This window comes from Liolophura sinensis, chromosome 6 (genome assembly GCF_032854445.1).
Source record: "Liolophura sinensis isolate JHLJ2023 chromosome 6, CUHK_Ljap_v2, whole genome shotgun sequence".
NCBI classification, from domain to species: domain Eukaryota; kingdom Metazoa; phylum Mollusca; class Polyplacophora; order Chitonida; family Chitonidae; genus Liolophura; species Liolophura sinensis.
The window spans coordinates 39690266-39709950 of record NC_088300.1 but is presented as its reverse complement, the minus strand read 5'-3'; the positions used below and the strand labels follow the sequence as shown (position 1 = coordinate 39709950).

The following is a 19685-nucleotide window of genomic DNA, read 5'->3' as shown; positions in this document are numbered from 1 at the left end:
GCAGGAGCACGAGCACACGGGATCAGGCAGCAGAGATACACGGGAACATATTCCAGCTTATCAGTACCACAAAAAACATGACTTAATTTGTCGTTTTGTCATTTTCCAGTTAACTCTGATGAAAACCTAGCATTAAAGGTAGCTCAGAATTACTTATCAGCTGATCGTTTTAGACAAAGGTCATTTTCTCGTGATCGTTATACCAGCTACACAAAGCTACATGCAGAAATCAACCCAGGCCACAGACTACAGCAGTTCAGTTAGCCGCGTTCTTCCAATTCTTCACCCGAGTTGTCATCTCTGGAAAAGGACTACCTCAGTTAGGTTACGTACTGAGATATGATGTGAGATAGTCACGAGTTTGCATGAGTACAAAGGCATAATTCACTGGAGCGACTGTTGTGTTTCTGTTGGTGCTAGACCGGTGACCGTGCCACCTTTGCCGAGAAGTTCCTAATCCATCATAACAGTTTCTCCAGCGAATTGTGACCCCGGCACAGTCGGCCTAAAAGCTTATTTCCATTACTGTTTCCTTAACAGTTTGTTTTATGTCCATCGTGAAACAGATGGCGTTCAAGTCTCCAACAAAGACCATCAGATATGATCACCGCATCGTGTGAAGTACGCACAGTGTCGCTCTCTTCTGAAAACCATAACTGCTACTACGTTCGAAATATAAGAGGAACGCATGGTATTGAGTGACTGGTATTCACTACAGTAGCATTCTTCCTAGGAAAACGGCGAAGTGTGTAAGGGTCTACAGCCATGGCCGGAAACAATCCCAAAGAAACGTCTAGCCCGAGCCTCATTACTGGCTTCTTTGTCAAACCAACAGGAACTTAGCTGTCTGTGAAAAGAGCAGCTTATCTCCGAGCAGAGAGGCTTGTCCCAAGGACGTCAATCATCGTGCAAACTTCACTGCGTCTCAGAATTTAAATACACTTGTGACAGTGTGCGAATAAGGTATTTAACGTATTTCCAAGTTCAGCAGAACGGGTGCTGAAGTAAATGTATTTTATACATTCTGATCCTCAATCATTCTTCGGTGAAACCCAATTGCGACAGGCTGTGTATAACACACCAATGACTAATGCGATGATACACCTTAATTTTTAATGCAATAAATAAATAATATAAATCGGCTATAGACATATATTCATTTCTGAAACAGCTGATGAGTACGGTGTATTAAACTCCACATGTGAAGTTTAATTAACGGCCAAGCCATTGGCAGTATCCTGCCAGGCAGAACCAGGATAGGCTTGAGAAATCCCGAGATACAGGACAAAATCCAGCATTACAAGACGAAATCCCGAGTTGCAGGGCGAAATCCCGCACCGCCATGTGACCTCCCGAGTTACAGGGCAAACTCCCGCATTACCAGGCGGAATCCCGAGTTGCGGGACAAAACCCCGCATTACAAGGCGAAATCACGAGTTGCAGGGTGAAATCCAAGGCGAACAACGGCAGGTGTTGACCTGATGAGAATGACGTTATTCTCTGCGCAAATGTCTTACTACATGATATATTGCCAGACATTTGAAAACAGATTCCTCTCAGGAAACCGCAACTGCGCTGTCAAATGAAAATATCTTGGCAATTGTAATTTAAACTTATCAGAAACGCATTTAAAGCTTCAAGTGAAACATGGCCAGAAAATCTTTTGTCAGTAAAAAGGGATGACTGAATTTCAAGAGTTCGTGTCCTCATCTTTTGTTGACAGTCTGTGGACAAGTTACAGCTGACGTTATTCCGCTTTACCCTGACGCCGTTTGCATGAACGATCTCACTCACCGCGTCCCGGATACTACAGTACTTTTTAATTATGTGTAACACACTTGTCTATCTAGGACACGTAAAACTGATGTGTTCAAGTTGGAAATATGTTCCCTTTAAATTAGGCCAACTGACCATCTTTAAAGTACGCGTCATTTGAACTGATCCCAGAACTGAGACCTTTAGCCTAATTGTGAACTGAACTCTCAAATTTTAACCAGCCGGGCAGGAGGAATTTCTTTAACCACGTTTCCATTCTTTTTTTTTTTGGCATATGGAGTGACACGACGGCGCACTTCCGGTTTCTCTTGTATAAGTGTCAGGGTAAAAGATTGAGCTACCAAGCACATTGAAAAAAATGGCCATGACACCGAGTCGCCACTATGGAGTGCACGGTGAAAACCAGTCTGTCAGCGCTGTGATACCCTGTGTATGTAGTAGGCCTGCATGGTTTCCAGTGGTGATTGCCAATCTTATAATGCCTCTCACGCAATCCTAACGTCCCTCATTCAATTTTAACACTATGTAGCTTTCGGTTCCAGGTCAAGGGAAAGATACACTTGTTCTGTTCCGGCGAATATCTTGATAACACTTGCCCCAAAGTAGTTACTTAAAATATGTATTATCATGCAACAAAGCTTTAGTACTTCACAGTCAAGAAATACTGCCAATGTGCCCCGGGATACGATGTATTTCTGTTTAAGCACCTACCTACATAACCTTTGAAATGTGAAACGTAGATTTAATTTCTGCCTCACCTCTACTCACGGGTATACTCTACTCTTCTCAAAGGTCCACACAAAAAATCCCGACTGTATAAAGAAAGGCACACACAACATCCACATGTTATATAGGCTGTGTATGTATCATGCGATATGGCAATAAACACAGAGATACAGGAGCTATTTGTCTTTATTGTCCTGTCGGTGGCCTTCACTTGACAGTTTTATTACTGCAGTTTCACCTGACACACTTTACTTATATAAGTGTGACATAACGACTCGCTTCACGATGAAATCAGTATGTAATGTCTGAAACCTTCTGGTGCACTTTCACTGTTCTCTTTTTTTTTCTTTTTTGCTTAAAGGTAGATGTCCAGCCTCTCGCGGCCTTGCGGCTGATGATGCTTAACCAAACCCTTAAGATAAGCCCCATGAATTTGCCAGCGGGAATGTGCAATGTCTCTCTAATCTATTTATCTATCTATTTGAGTGGAGTTTAATTTGACACTCAAGGATGTTTCGCCTATTCGAGTGCGGACATGCCTGTGTATGGACGAAAATGGACATTAGCCAGAAAAGACAATAGTTTCCACCATCTAGATGGTCCTGACGACCTTCTGGGCTACAGCCACAGAATTGACCGCCGTGAAGTCTTATATGTCGAAAGGATTACATGGACATTTTATACTATTGATAAACGTTTGTTCGCGTTTGTATCACTGTGTTTTCCTTCCAGAAATACACCACATAATTCAGCTGTTTTTGTTTTTCAACGATATTATATATCATATAGAACATTACGTAACTGATCAATAAACACGTGCATTTTATTTCGATTGTCTTTTTTCTTGTTGTCATAATACATAATGGTAGGTCTCAATCTATTGACCAATCAGCGCGCCTCGGTAATCCTCAGCAATGCGCCCCTCACACTGGGCGTTGATCGATGGTGGAGACAGAGAAGAGACAGGCTGCTCGTTTAGATCTGCCCAGTTCGCTCTGTCCGATGATTTCGTGGCGTCCTAGCAGCGCCTCGAGGAAGAGCGCCGCATAGCAGCAAGAAATACGCGCGCAGTGACAAATCAGTTGGCTGAGGCTATGAGACTATTGTCAGGATATCCCGCAGTTAGAGCAGAATGTCAACAGACTATGCTGTTCAATGCCAGATTAGGATGATTCACTAAACGAGTAGCTTCTTCCTGTGGTGGTTATCTTGTCTGTAAGCGCATTATTTCATTCGCCACTTTCTCTACATTCTTCACAAACAGTGAGAAGTGTGCAACTTACAAGCAGGGTTCCCCACGTAAGCACGGTTTGTTGTGTTTTTTTCCTGAATTCTGCCTTTACCTTATGCAACAGCTCACCTGGTGTTATATGTGGTTTTTGACATCAAGCCTTCACCACAACTCACACAGAAACAGAGATGGAGAACAAGGAGTTGTATGACAACGATACGTCCACACGGGGTTCGGCAGAATTTGATTTTACCATACGCATGACGCTGGGATTTCTTTATAGTTTCATGATTCTGCTGACAGTTGTTGGTAATTTTCTTGTAGTAGCTGCTGTTGGATTTTACCGGCGTATGAGAAACTGCACAAACTACATCGTGATGAGCTTAGCAGTGGCCGACCTCACCGTCGCTTTCCTCGTCATGCCGTTCTCGCTTATGTACGATATATTCGGTAAATGGCCATTTGGATGGACTTTCTGTTACTTTTGGAGGTCATGTGATGTAATGTGCTGTACGGCGTCCATTCTTCATATCTGCTGTATTGCTCTGGATAGATTTTGGGCTATCATCAACCCCCTGAATTACAGGAACAAAATGACCAATCGTAGATTGTGTGTGATGATATCATCTTCTTGGGGCTGCAGTATCGCTATTTCCTTTGTGCCCATATATCTGGGTTGGTTCACCGACGACCTCAGTACTCTGTACAAAGACATGGATAATTGTGATCTCACTGTCAACATCGTGTATGCCATTCTCTCCTCCTGTACTTCCTTCTTTATCCCCTTCACTTTTCTCACCGTGGCATACGCCTACATTCTCCGGATCGCCAAGCGGCAAGCCCACGCCTTAAAACTACAGGAGTCGGCCGTGTATGTCCGGCAAGACGGCACCATTAAGATGAAGCAGCAGTTTAACCGACGCCACACCCGTGACAACAAGGCCATTCAGACACTGGGAATTATAATGGGCATATTTAGCGTGTCTTGGTTACCCTTTTTCCTCATGTACATCATTATGCCATTCTGTCCGAGCTGCCAGCTGTCGTTGTTACAGGTCTCCTTGATCACGTGGTTAGGGTATGCTAATAGCTGTATGAACCCCTTTATATACGCTTACATGAATCGCGATTTTCGGGCAGCTTTTAAGAAGCTTATATTTTGTGACGTTTCAGGCAAGCACCGTAGCTATCAAGACAGCAACACGAGCCTTTGATGTGAACCGGCCAGAAAACTGACAGAGAATTGTCCATTTGATGGGGTGTTGCAAGTTTTTGACAGAGGAGTTTGTGTCGGGGTGTTACAAGTTTTTGAAAGGGGAGTTCCAGAAATCATGATTGGAAAGCTTTATTGAAAAACACAAAGAAAAAATTCGATTTAAAAAAGAAAACAAGATACAACTGATCAAAATTATTGGCTGATGGCTGCCTTTAAGACGCCATGTCGTCACGACTGGTAAAATTAAAAAAAAAAAAACAGTTATCATCACACCATTGCTTGCGCAAGAAAATTCAGGCAGTGACGGCATGACGTCATCACTTCGGCCATGATGACAATCTGTATGAGTGAGTAGAAGGGTAGGATCCATTTCAATACTTTTCCTGTGATATACAGGGGCTTTGCACATACAGTTATATGGCCTCAAAGGAATCGTTTTTGTAGTCACTTTCAACAATTTATACAGCAACATTTTATTCTGGAGCCCTCCTTTAAATGTTGAAATCGAAAATCAAATATTATCGATATTTCTGTACTGTTTGTCATCTAAACTATATCTTGCTATAATCAAGTAGATGAGGTCTGCTCATTTTTTTCTTAACTGTCGTCGACTTTTAAACAACATTTACTGTCCCTTCCCAAAGATAAATGTATTTGCTAAAATATATCCTTTGTATACCAATTGCTGTTTACTTGTTCACGCAGAACGTTGTAGGAAGCATATGCGCCGTTTTACGGCACGGACTAAATGCATCACTTATAATCCGGGCCGCCGCCCGCTTATTGGTTGTGTCCTCTGTTAAGAGTAAGTCAACGGGATAACGGGGTAACAGGAAGTTAATGAGTATTCACTGGAAGTTGTGTCAACCTCTACATGCAAGGGAACCATTCAGTCACCAATTTTAGCATACGCGTTCCTCTTCGCAATGGCAGCCTCCTGCTGTGAACATCCTCAACTACAGTCCATGTTATTAGCACACACACGCATAAATTGATATTCTTCATCTCTATCAGGACGTTTACAAAATAAAATTAGTCTCAAATTAGAGTGAAATATTCATTGTACGACTGATAAGACTGTTAAATCCAGGCAGTGTAATACTCAAAGAAGATTTTAAAGGAGATGTCTCTAATTTTAAGTAATCGAGTAAAATTGTTAATTTCCAAGAAAAAAGCTGATAGGTGTATTGTATTGTTTTAATCGTGTGCGTAATATTGGTACGTTTTGGCGCACATAGCATATTTAACCGTTATGTGATGAAATGATTTAAGGAGCTACCCCAGGATTATGCTACATGGGAAGAACGGTGAGAAATGTATGCATTATTCTTAAAATAGAAAAAGAGTAAAAATCTGTAGTCTGAAGATGAGAGAAGGAAATGGATCAGAGGCAATTTCCTGTGGGAGAAATCAGACGAGATGTTTATGGGCTAGCAGTGCACTTTATTGCAGAGATCCCACGCTATTTTCAGTGTGAGGTTTTCATATTACAGTACACTGAAAAAACAAATGTTTATCATTTAAACATATCTCTGCAACAGATAATGAACTTGCTTAACAAATTAACGCCTTTCAGTAAATATCGGACTCGTACCTATACTATTTAGAGCGTTAAAATGATTCTTTTCACAAAGCTATAATTTGATCCGTTTTTTTAGGAAATCCATAAACTATTTTGAACGATAACACGCGCACACACTATTATGAATTCTTAATTTTAACAAGTTCAAGGTGTGTTTATTTTTTAGATACGCGCGTATGTTTCATAAATATATTAATTTATTTTATAAATACATGCTCGTTTTTATAGTATAAATGCAATAATTTATGTAATAAATTGACTGGGTTTATTGCTTAAACGGAGTGATTTAAAGTTTTCAGTGTATATGATCAACATTATAAAGCGGCCTTATTATCAGTTGTTGGGTAAACATTTTTAAGTGTTTAAGTATTAAACATGTTACAATTAAACATTAGGCACGTTTATTATCTGTTGCAAAGAGATGTTTAAATGTTAAACATTGGTTTTTTCAGAGTATGGAATTACGTGTCAGTGAAAATCTGCATTTCTTTTGAGCCGCGTTCAAGACAAAGTTCATATTCACTGGAAACGACAGATACAGTAGTGGGGTGGACACCGTACTGTGGCATATGGTGACATTTTCTGGGCATTAAATTGAGAGATTTTCTAGCAGAAATTCTGAGTATGGCGTTAAACAACAGTTACGCAATAAGAATAACCAATAAACCTAACCAACAGTCTTGATAGGGGTAACAATAAAACAGTTATTATTAATTGCTCCCTTCAACGTACATCGCCAATGAGTATCACAGTATCGTCCGCGGTAGCCGACATATTAAAGAAAGTACAATTATCACATTTCTTTAAAGTATCCCCTTTGCAGAGGTTCAAGCTATTGCTATTGACACTATTTAACGAAAAATTAAAACCTATCGATTAGCTGAGATCATAGTCTATGAATCGATTTTTAAAATCTGAACCATACGTATACAGAAATCCATTTACATTTCCCCCCTACTGTTTAGCTGTAAGTTTATCGTCCTCTGTGATATTTTTTGAGTACATTTGTGTTTATCAATTTTATGAGTTTGTTATAACTCACCATTGTTGTCTATAGATACCATCGGTGTTCCGTGGTGCCATATGTACGTGTATGTACAGCTTCAAGCTTGGAGTAATACATTAGTTGAAAAAAAAACCGAAGAAAATCTACAGTCGGAATATAATTACGGAAAAAGTCTCGAAAGTTTTCTGGTTTCTTTATTTCTTTTCTCTCTATATAATCCATGTCGAATTTGTTGACTTATTTCACTGTATCACGACGGTTCTCATAGCATCATAAGGTGACACAGAGAAACACAGTCTCACAATGGAAACGTTGGACATGTTTTTGGCTATGAAAGTTATGAGATTAATCTCGATGGATTGATTCAAATTCAGAAAATTTGTTAATCTACACCTCAGCCTTAGTTGTTACAATGATGTTTGCAGTCCCATTCATCATGGTCAGATGTCACGGGACGTCCTACATTTACTGGAGGTCACCACATTTACTGGAGGTAGCCACGTTTACCAATTAAATGTACAACATTTTACAACATTATGGTGGGAGGAAATTGGGTAGAGCCTGACGGAAACCCACGCCCATCCGCTGGTTGCTGTCAGTCGTTCTCAAGAACGACCTGAGAGGAAGTCAGTACGAACTCACAAGGGTCAGGCTTCTGGGTCATTGTGCTGCATCATCCCACTAACCTCTAACGCCACAGAGGCCCCTCCCACATTTATAGGATGTCAGACATGCATGAGATTTTAAGCCCACACATGCGCAGTTCGTGAAATTAGGTCCAAAATCGTTGCCTCGGAACTAAATAGTGAAGGAGCACTGACTGAATATTGTCGATACACCATAAATGTCTGCTCAGCTATTTCACACATCGTTAAAATACATCAGAATTTTGTCTGTTTTGGATAGAAATGAAAACTTTTTGGCCATGTTACTACCCACCCCCTCATATAGACTGATATTTTTTTATGTTGTAGAGAAAAGTGCAAGCTGCATGTGGCGGTATGGCATGGTACCACGCACAGGTTAGGGGAAATGTATTTTTGAGGTTAAAGCTAACAAATTTAGTATATAAATAGTCAGGAAAGTCAGTGCACTCTTGTAACCTTAAGACAAACGAACTGTGTGAAGACACGTTTACACAGAAGCGTGCTTATCTTTCGTTACCATAGATATTGACTTTCGCTACTAGAATGCGTCCGTTCAAATCAGTGTAACCCTTTAATTTGGTTTTAAGTATGACACAGGCATTAGATGTGACGCTGGCATTGTGAAAACCAGCTACAGCGGAAAGGGTCAATTTCCTCGAGTAATACGTCAGCCTGGAATAATCTGTCATTTCTGTAATAAATAGGTTTACGGTGAATAGAGATGTTCAGCTTATTAATAAACTTCCTTCCCCGAAGAATGACGAAAAGGCAAACGGCTTTAAAGCTGGTCCGCGTTAACGGAACAAAAGCAAATAGCTTTTATAGTGACCCGCGATTTTATTTATTCATTTATTTCTTTGTTTTTTTTTTTATTTTGTTTATTTGTTATTTATCTATTTATTGTTTTTAGGTAAATAATACGCTGCCCTAAAAACATCTCTAGTGCACCATGGCTGTCAGATTTAAAGGTTACGGATCATCAGCTGCAGGTTAAACAAGAATGACGCAATCGTGCTCTAGGCCTGAGCAGTTATCAAAGAGCAGTAAGCAGTTGTAGTACACTGTAGAGAGGAGAAAGATGCTGGCCGTTGGGAATTAACCGACGAGGCCATTACTTATTTAAAAGGAACGCTGGTAATGGCGGCCTAAGCCACTACTTAACCCTTTGCCATTATCTTCTCTAGACTGCTGCAATCGGTTTGGTTCATTTGCTGAGAACAGTGGGCAGGCGGGCGCTGTATGCACGTCGTACTGCTGATAAGCTGAGCAAACTATTCATAAACTATTCATGTTCTCTTTCCAACAGCATAGAAATGGTCAATTTAATAAGTCATACCCAAATTACACACAGCCTTGACCAGTGCCAATGTCTCAAACAGTCCACTCAAATTTCGCGGCATAATTGCATTGAATTTGGAACGAGAAACATTCGCCTGCAGTACTCTCGTTTGTCCGTGGCCATAAACGTGGCTTGTTAGCAAAAACTGGCGTTCTGTTGAGTTGAGCTGAATAACAAGCACTAGTACAGTCACAAAACTGGGTCAGATCACCAGATATGTCCAGGTTAAATAATCTAGTGATTTACATGGCATACATGAAATTCTGGAATAAAGTGCCATCTTCCTCCGTTAAACGTGGAGATGGTACAGATGGTAATTTGGCAGTATTAACCCGTCAGCTATATGCAGTGGCTCAGAAAAAATGTCGATAGACGACTTGTATCAAAGCTTTGACTAAGAGGGGCACGTTTTCGAATCCAACTGTCTTTGATTCGACTGTGGCTTCAAATAAGAGTGATTTCCTCCGAACACTCCGGCTTCCTCCACCCAAAAACCTGACGGCCGTAATATACTTGTAATTGGAAAGCTCTTGAACGCTGCATTAATCACCAATCAAAATAAATTAAAAATATACGTGTGGAGAAACAAAATATAAAAACAGACAGAAAACCTTCTGGCTAGAAACTGTTGACCACTTTCCCACTTTCTACTTCCAGTTAACTATCTTCCGTCAAAAAAGTATGTATTGTGATGCTATGTTGTGAGATTGTGATGCTATATTGTGAGATTGTGATGCTATGTTGCGAGATTGTGATGTTATGTTGCGAGGTTGTGATGCTGTGTTGCGAGATTGTGATGCTATGTTGTGAGATTGTGATGCTATGTTGTGAGATTGTGATGCTATGTTGTGAGATTGTGATGCTATGTTGCGAGATTGTGATGTTATGTTGCGAGGTTGTGATGCTATGTTGCGAGATTGTGATGCTATGTTGTGAGATTGTGATGCTATGTTGTGAGACTGTGATGCTATGTGAGATTGTGATGTTATGTTGAGAGATTGTGATGTTATGTTGTGAGATTGTGATGTTATGTTGTGAGATTGTGATGCTATGTTGTGAGATTGTGATGCTAGTTTAATTGATAAAACTTTTCTTTTGGAAAATGACTTTGGATATTGTTTACCGGTTGACGGCCTGAACTGTAATTTGGATACTTCGCTCACTGTTTTACATAATTATATTCAGATTGTAGATTTTTTTCAATGAATATACCATAACGTTTGATTCTTAATTTGAATACATCTAGTCCCCTTACATATGTTAGAATACGCTGAAAAAATCTTGCTAGTTCCAAGAAGACAAAAGCTTTATTGTCCCTTATTTCCCATCTCTATTCTTTCTTCGTTGACTTGAACAGCATGTTCTGATGCACAGAATTAGCGAGTATTCGTAACCTTTCATATAACATGAACAAATACATGGTCAGTTAAGGGTGGTGTTTGATTTCATAGTATAATGAGTCAGTCTGTCATTTCATCGACATATTTCATTTCAAATATTCCCCACAGAGCGGGCAGTATTCGGTATAAAATTTCCTCCTTTTCAGAGACAGGAAACTTCTTTTGCTGTTAACCGACACGGTCATCAGTTTGGTGAACTGAATTCTATTGATGTAGAATATACACATGTCACTGTGCCATTATAAAGCCTAGAATGTGGCTGACTGGACAGTTCAGTGCAGTGTAAGTTCGAATTCCTGAGAAGAGCAGCGATTGTATTTGGGGATCGTGTCTTCTGGTGTACATGTACACGTACCATTTTAGCTTCTGTTAGCAATTCAGCTATACTCAGCCGGTGATATTTATGAGTTGTCCGAGTCGTGGAGAACGAGGGGCACTACACACGACTGTCATTTTCATTCTGTGGATATTGTTATTCTATACTCTACAGCTCAAGCGTATGGCTGAAAACTATGTACTGTGTGTTTATTAGTAATACCTTGTCTGGAGTGAACCGTAGTAAAAAAATAAACACCAAATAAAAAAACAGTTCCATTGTTAGACTAGCGTGTGAGGGTGGATTATATTCGGTATGAAGCGTCGACTTCATTGTCCATGCACTTTGATCAGAGACAATCTCATGAATCCAGTCAAAAGCAGTTAAGATCGATGTTTCACTTTTAAGCTACTGTAAAGACAGAAGATAAACTGAACATGAAAGTACAAGGTGTACATCAAAGGGCAAATGGTTTTCTTCAACTTTGGAAATCTGTATTCGGTATTACTATTACATATTTAATTAATGTTTCACGCCAGATTCGATTTTATTCGTCTTATAAAACGCCGATCAAATTCAGATGAGTCGATGAAGCCGTACACACACCAAATAAAGCACATCACTGAGCCTAGTGTCTGGTAACTGCCAGTCTGACAAGAAGTCGATAAAGGAACTAGCGGTAGAACAGCATCCCAACGTAAGATCTTCCGCCAGTAACTAGTGGACCTCTACACTCTAATTTGACAGAATGGGCTAAAGATGTCTCACTTGAGCCACACGACCAAAGACTTGAGGAACGCGTGAACAGACTACAAAGTAATCTCTGACAAACCCGCGGACAGAACTGCATCAGAACTGCCGGGATTCGAACCTACGACCTCATCAGTCAAGCAAACTAACGGGCAACCCAATCCCCACACTCAGAACCAGTTCAGCTGACCTAAACAACAGCGCATCAACACTTCCCACATTTTCTTAACTTCCTACAATAAAACCACCACAGGCTACAAGAGCGAGTTATCTCATGGACTGTGAATTCAATACCCTATAAAAGACTACAGCAAGCAGAAGAAAACCAGGGCAGGGACGACGGTGTGATAGACGCACAGCAAGCAGAGTAAAACCAGAGCAGGGACGACAGAGTGATCGTTGGTAAATGGTCACACGTAACGTGTCAAATAAGGCCTTTTGTCTACTTACCTCAGTTTGGGTTTTATTGTAACTGCGTAAATAGTAACAAATGACAGGCCCCCTAGCACCATAGCTTAGGCAGAATTAGGTGCAAAAAATATGTAGTAATGTTAATTGCGATATATTAGACCTTACCCGTTTGGAATTACTCAGAATGTTGGTTTTATCTCATTTAATATACAAACATAAGTGTTGTGTTGGTTACACACACTACCTGTCAGCTATAAACCTCTGAATCAGTCAGGTTGGACATCCCGAATGTTCAAGCTGGATGACCAATCCTGCACACGCCGTATGATCACCCAGCCACAGTCGTGTGAGGTTGGGTGTTCAAGATGGATGACCAATACACTCTCGATCATCTGAGGTTGAAGTGCATACGCCGTATGATCACCTAGCCATGGTCGTGTGGTGTTGGGTGTTCAAGATGGATGACCAATACACTCTCGATCATCTGAGGTTGAAGTGCACAGATGGAGAGGTTAATGAGAGGTATGATCACCTAGCCATAGTCGTGTGGTGTTGGGTGTTCAAGATGGATGACCAATACACTCTCGATCATCTGAGGTTGAAGTGCATACGCCGTATGATCACCTAGCCACAGTCGTGTGGTGTTGGGTGTTCAAGATGGATGACCAATACACTCTCGATCATCTGAGGTTGAAGTGCACACGCCGTATGATCACCTAGCCATGGTCGTGTGGTGTTGGGTGTTCAAGATGGATGACCAATACACTCTCGATCATCTGAGGTTGAAGTGCACAGATGGAGAGGTTAATGAGAGGTATGATCACCTAGCCATAGTCGTGTGGTGTTGGGTGTTCAAGATGGATGACCAATTCACTCTCGATCTCTTGAGGTTGAAGTGCACACGTCGTACAATCACCCAGCCTCGCTCGTCTGAGGTCGGACTGTAGCCTACAAGCTGGATGATCCACACAGTCTGAGGTTGAGGTCCTCCGTCTGGGTGATCACCCCGTCACAGCCATCTGAGGCAGAGGAGTACAATTTTCTTTCTCCTAAATTTAAGAGAACAATTAATTTACCTTTAATATTAATTGAAAGCATAGTTAATTAGGACCACACAAACACGTCGGGTCTTTGCCATTTTGTTTAATTCCTTCTAATGGCTAAGAAGAGCACGAAGGAAAGTCTAGACAAAGGGAACGCTACTGTTTTATTCACAGTAAGATTTGTCTCCCTTCCATCAACTGTTGGCAGTAAATCTCAAACGGTATCAAAATTGATGAGTATCACAACTTTCAGATATCAATGGATCGATACCCAGATAGATATAGGCCCTACATATATAGTTTAAAGAATTATTTTTACTAGTGTAGAGAAGAGATATAGGTAAAAAAACAACAAACGAACAAATAAAAGCCTTCACAATGTCTGCATCATTACATTCCAACTGCAGGGTCGAACTTTCGTTCTCATCCGGGATAATGAGTGTTACAGTAGTGTATAAAATCATGGTTATACTGTAGAATGGTCAGTATTTACCCTAAAACAATGGTCGCATAACAACAGAAAACCGGTTGCGAGGAGAACTAGCTTACGGCAATAAGGTGATTGCTTACAGGTGATTGGCCTGATAAACAGAGCTTCACGTAGATCTCATTTACAGTATAGTGGCAAGACAATACAAACATGTCCTATTAAAAAAGCACATACAAAGACTATTGTTTGATCTGATAATGACTTTGATGAGTCTTACTTACAGCTGTGTAACGATAATTAAAATGTTGTTCCCATGGACAATACCTGGAGTTCAAGACGTTTATTTAGAAAAGACTTGTACTGTTCAATATATAAAATATCCATGGGACATTGATTTCCATCTTTTATCTTGTAAAAGAGAGACAGTGTAAAGGGTGGTGATAAACAACTTGCACACTGACATCATGGAACGACCCCACAGTGTACCTTGAGAGGGCAAGAAATTAAAACATCGTCCAAATATCTGAGCCATTCGTCCTTAAATATTTTACCACAATTATCTCAAAATGCCATCGATATGTTTTCATTCCATTTAATATCCACATAGCCCATAACTAGTGTTCTGTAAACTGGGACCGTCTAATAGCTCCGATTGTTGTCCATACAATTTGCATGTAATATTTGTCATTGAAAGTGAAAGAGTTGTCGTTTATGATAACTTCAAGACTGTTACTTCAAGACAAATTACTTCTTGGAGTGGTGCGTGATTGCCTCTAAACCTAAATCATGTAGCATGTAACTGTAAATACTAAGCATGTCGAATTTATGCATTTGTAGGTAACTGATTCAGAAAGTCTAAATCATCTTAAACGAAGCTTTTAACTTGCTTAAAGAAAGGTCAAAGTAAACTGTAGGTAAGATTACTAAGTTTTCGTGTTGGCAAAAAGGGACGAGCGATGATTGGTCTACATTTAGAGTACATACAATTAGAGGGCACTACATATTCTAACATTTTCTTTTTAACAGCAGTTTTACTTTCCAGAGATATGTGAAATTTTGGCTGACCATAAAAGTACTGGTATTTCTTTCCAGTTTGTTTAAATAATCTCTTCTTCTTTGGTAGAATATGTTCATGTTTAAGAATTAATTTCCATAAGTTTGTTAAAATGTCGTTGTCCAGATCATACTTAGCTTAGCTGCGGAGGTGCGTGTCGGTTTCTTCAGTAATAAAATCGGATTGTTTGTAATCGCACGTTTCTGAACAGGTGATATATTGCAAAGAGGTAGATTATTTAAATTAGTTGTCATCATCACTTGTTCCTGGTATTTCTCACCACGGACTATCAGATTCAACAGATGTATCATTGTTTTCAGGTTTATGTATACATTCACTAAATCTTGGTTTTCGACTGGATTCCCAGACGTCTTTCGCAAGATCATCTGGGTTGGATTCTAGAGCTAACATACTGACCTAACTTTAAAACATCTATTTGACTTTGGTGTAATGTGGTTAATGATAAATCAATTGTTTTCGGAACTGTCCTTTATTATTCGGTTCTATTTGCGTCGGGAGGGGCCTCCGTGGCTCAGTTGGTTAGCGCGCTAGCGCAGGGCAATGACCCAGGAGTTTCTCACCAATGCGGTCGCTGTGAGTTCAAGTCCAGCTCATGCTGGCTTCCTCTCCGGCCGTAAATGGGAAGGTCTTCAAGCAGCCTGCGGATGGTCGTGGGTTTCCCCCGGGCTTTGCCCGGTTTCCACCCACCGTAATGCTGGCCGCCGTCGTATAAGTGCAATATTCTTGAGTACGGCGTAAAACACCAATTAAATAAATAAATAAATAAATATTTGCGTCGGCCTCCGTTCTCTAAAACAGAGCTTAAGCCTGTGATGGTCAGCTGGGTGAGCTAACGGAGAAGCATTTTCGTTTAGCTACATTTCGAAACTGTTGACTAAACACAGTCCCAAGCGGAAATCCTTCCTATGAATAAAGATTCATGCGTCTTCTCGAACCTCCTGGTTGACACAACAAGAAAGGAATAAAGTCATACATTTTATCTCCTTATATATAATAATCACTTGAGTTATTTCAAAATACCTCAGTACACAAAATGAATATTTTGAGCATGAACTCTTATTTTGTATCTTTAGGAGTGGTTCAAGGAATATAATTAGCATCATGCTCATACCAGTGAGGGGATGTCTTTCTGCTGGTCATCTCGTACATAATCTACATGAATACACTTCAACAAGGGCATGTTTATAAAGTGCATATAGACTGATAAATGATAAACTCAGAGGTTGAACAAGTCAGCATATTTTCGTATTTCAAGTTTCTCTCAAATGCCAACATAAATTTATATATATGACATTAATTTAAATGTTTGCCGTTCTCAAAATTCTCTCGGGTTTTCGACGAAGTCGTGGCGAACTAAGACTGTTTGGCGGAGAATGGACATTTATACTGGCGCAGAAGGCGCTGTCCATTTACCACACGTCATTCACAAGTCGCAAAACAAAAGGTCAGCACGTCATCCCCCACGTTGGGAACACGCTGTGTTTTTAACTGTATGAAAAACAACTAGATAAGAAGGAACGCTTTGTATAGGAAAAAGTATAACTGAGTCAGAACGGTTATCTTCTGTGAATATTTTAGATACAGACTAAGAACAGTGTGAAATACTGTGGCACGTGAATAATTATGGCGTGGCCCAATCAGGCAATGAGTTATTGTCATCGAAACCGCGCTTATGCAGATTGACATCATGATCCTAACCGGTTTCGCTGCATCTTCGCTGGCAGGTCTTCAGGAGTGCTATTGGTTAAAAACTATACCTCACCTTGAAATAAATAGCTGCCGGTTCGAACATTTTACATAAACAGTTCGGTTACTGTTAACTTTTTGAGTCTGAAGAAATAAAGATGTTGTTTTCTATGTACGTTAATTTCGTTACCGGTACGTTATGGATTCAGTTTACAGCTGTGCTAGGCTACATATATACTGTACTAAACTGCAAACTCTTAACTAGTCAAAGATACTGTGCCAGACTAAAAGCCCCGTACTTGTCAAAGTCTATACTGTACAAGACTACAAACCCGTTACTTGTCAGATATGTCTATAAGGCATACTGTGCCAGACCAGAAGTCTTTTACAGGTCAAAGACACCTAGATGATGTGTATACTGTTCTAGAATACAAGCCTGTTATTGGTCAAAGATGTCTAAACTGTTCTAAAATACAAGCATGTTACTCGTTAGAGATGTCTAAACTGTACTATACTACAAGCCTGTTATTGGTCGAAGATTTGTATACTGTTCTATACTACAAGCATGTTACTGGTCAGAGATGTGTATACTGTTCTAGAATACAAGCCTGTTACTGGTCAGAGATGTCTAAACTGTTCTAGACTACAAGCATATTACTGGTCAGAGATGTCTAAACTGTGCTATACTACAAGCCTGTTACTGGTCGAAGATTTGTAAACTGGAATACGCGCCTGTTACTGGTCAGAGATGTGTATACTGTTCTAGATTACAAACCTGTTACTGGCCAGAGATGTGTAAACTGTTCTAGACTACATGCCTGTTACTGGGTGGAGATGTGTATACTATTCTATACTACAAGCATGTTTCTGGTCAGAGATATGTATACTGTTCTAGATTACAAACCTGTTACTGGTCAGAGATGTGTAAACTGTTCTAGACTACGAGCCCGTTACTGGTCAGAGATGTGTATACTGTTCTATATTACAAGCCTGTTATTGGTTACTAACTATACTGCTGTAGACTACAAACATGTTACTGGTCAGAGATGTCTATACTGTAAGACTACAAGCCTGTTACTGATCAGAGGTGTCTAAACTGTTCTAGGCTTCAAGCCTGTTACTGGTCAGAGATGTAGATACAGATCTAGGCTACTGGCCAGAGGTGTCTATACTGTTCTATAATACAAGCCTGATACTTGTCAGAAGTGTCTATTCTGGTCTAGACTACACGCCTGTTACTGACAGAGTTATCTAAACTGTTCTAAACTACAAGCCTGTAACTGGTCAGAAATGTCTCTACTGTTCTAGACTACAAGCTTGTTACTTGGGAAAGCTGTCTCTACTGTTCTACGCTACAAGCCCGTTACTGGTCAAACTGTCTATACTGTTCTAGACTACAAACTTGTTACTTGGCAAAGCTGTCTCTACTGTTCTAGACTACAAGTCTGTTAGTGGTCAAATACATTTACATGTAAGTCTCATCGTATCGCCTGCTTAGTTTCCAAAGCGGACAATGTTTAAGGGTAGTAGTGTCATAGGATTTTAGTGAGAGAACGCTTTAAGCAGATATACCAACATGCCAAAAAGAGCCTCCTTTGCGAAATGAGCGACATCTTGAAGGCGACATAAACATTAGTTGAAAAAAAGAGACCTAAACACATACCTTTTTCAACCGGAACCATTCAGATGAAATATGCATTTGAAGATAACCGTAAGAAAAACCAGTAATAAAAAAGAGTCCCTGAAGACAAGATGCAAAAAGGAGGATCCATGCCGCTTCAAGTTTGCTGCACTGGTTTACATTGCTCTAATCTGCATTTCTTCATATAAACGGGATCAAATCAAATTCTTGGTTACCATGGCAACATGATAATACCAAATAGGGGGAAGCCTCAATAACTAGATTGAAGATGTTTTCTAGTGGCTAAAGAGACTTGACGTTTGGAATACAGGTTTATTTTTACCCTGTTTAGATTTAATTCTGATAGTGTTATGCCTTTGTAATAGTTCATGCCTTCAAGAGCGACCACAACAGTGCAGACCGAAAATATAGATGCTACTGCACATATACTGAAAGTTCACCCTATGGCAATGATCTCACGTTGTTTACAACTGCAACGAAAACAGAAAGACTCTGAAGGAGAGTGGAAGCTGTTCGGTGCACATACTCAAACCATGATTCATAGGACTTGCTTTCTGTAACTGTCATTCAGAAGAATGGAAATAATAGCAAGATGATGGGTCTGAATTACGAAATCATGTAAAAATGATGGCTGGCATTTGGCTTTTTTCTTACAAGGGGCGAACAAATGAACCAGCGGGAAACTGAGGATGTTAACAGGTGTCAGTGGCGACATTCCACCTGTGACGACATATCACGACACGCCAAAATCATAATGCAACAACATGTCGTGCGGAAAAGTGTCGACGTGAATTGTACAGCATGTGTGGTATCACCATGTGTGTTACCAGCATGTGTGTTACCAGAATGCGTGGTACGTGCACAAGCCATACAAGATGAAGGCAAGCCATTCACAATCAATTATGCAATACAACTGACAAAGCTCATTTTCACATTCCTGAAGTGCAAACGGTCCAATCATCAATAAATGTTATTTTCGAAAAAGGAAGCGACATTGAGTTCCTAATTATAAGGGTTTAATGGAGCTCCTGCAATTTCTGTTTTAAAAAGGGCAAACATGTTCAAGCGCATTAACTAAATTAAATGCCCTCCCGATGATCCAAGGATATAAAGAATTATTTCTCGAGGAGTTTCGCTTGACATCTCTAAAGTGTTAGGAAAAGCAGTACCTCAGTGGAATTGTCCAAAATCACACAATCGGGTAGGCTAACGTATATATGTATGTTGTACACAAAATGCTAATGGAGCCAATTATTGATGTGCATTTCAGCCTTGTGAGTAAATAGTTAGGCGAAATCAGCATAGTCGGTATAAACTCCAAAATAACACAAAATATAAACCTCGGCGTCAGAATGAGCCCTGTCTGTTAGAGCTTTGCCGTCCAATAAGTGCAATGGTAATTTAGCTAG

The 19685-nt window shown here is 40.1% G+C and overlaps 1 protein-coding gene across 1 annotated transcript; it reads left to right on the top strand.

The window, feature by feature from the left end:
* Nucleotides 1-3921: 3921 nt before the first annotated feature.
* Nucleotides 3922-4947, top strand: LOC135467191 (octopamine receptor-like). Its single transcript, XM_064744956.1, has one exon. It carries the CDS (start codon nt 3922-3924, stop codon nt 4945-4947), a length of 1026 nt encoding a protein of 341 aa, XP_064601026.1.
* The last annotated feature ends 14738 nt before the right edge of the window (nt 4948-19685 follow it).

Bases quoted from the DNA above. Each gene is read 5' to 3' on its own strand.
- LOC135467191 (XM_064744956.1), top strand. From the start codon at position 3,922: ATGGAGAACAAGGAGTTGTATGACAACGATACGTCCACACGGGGTTCG.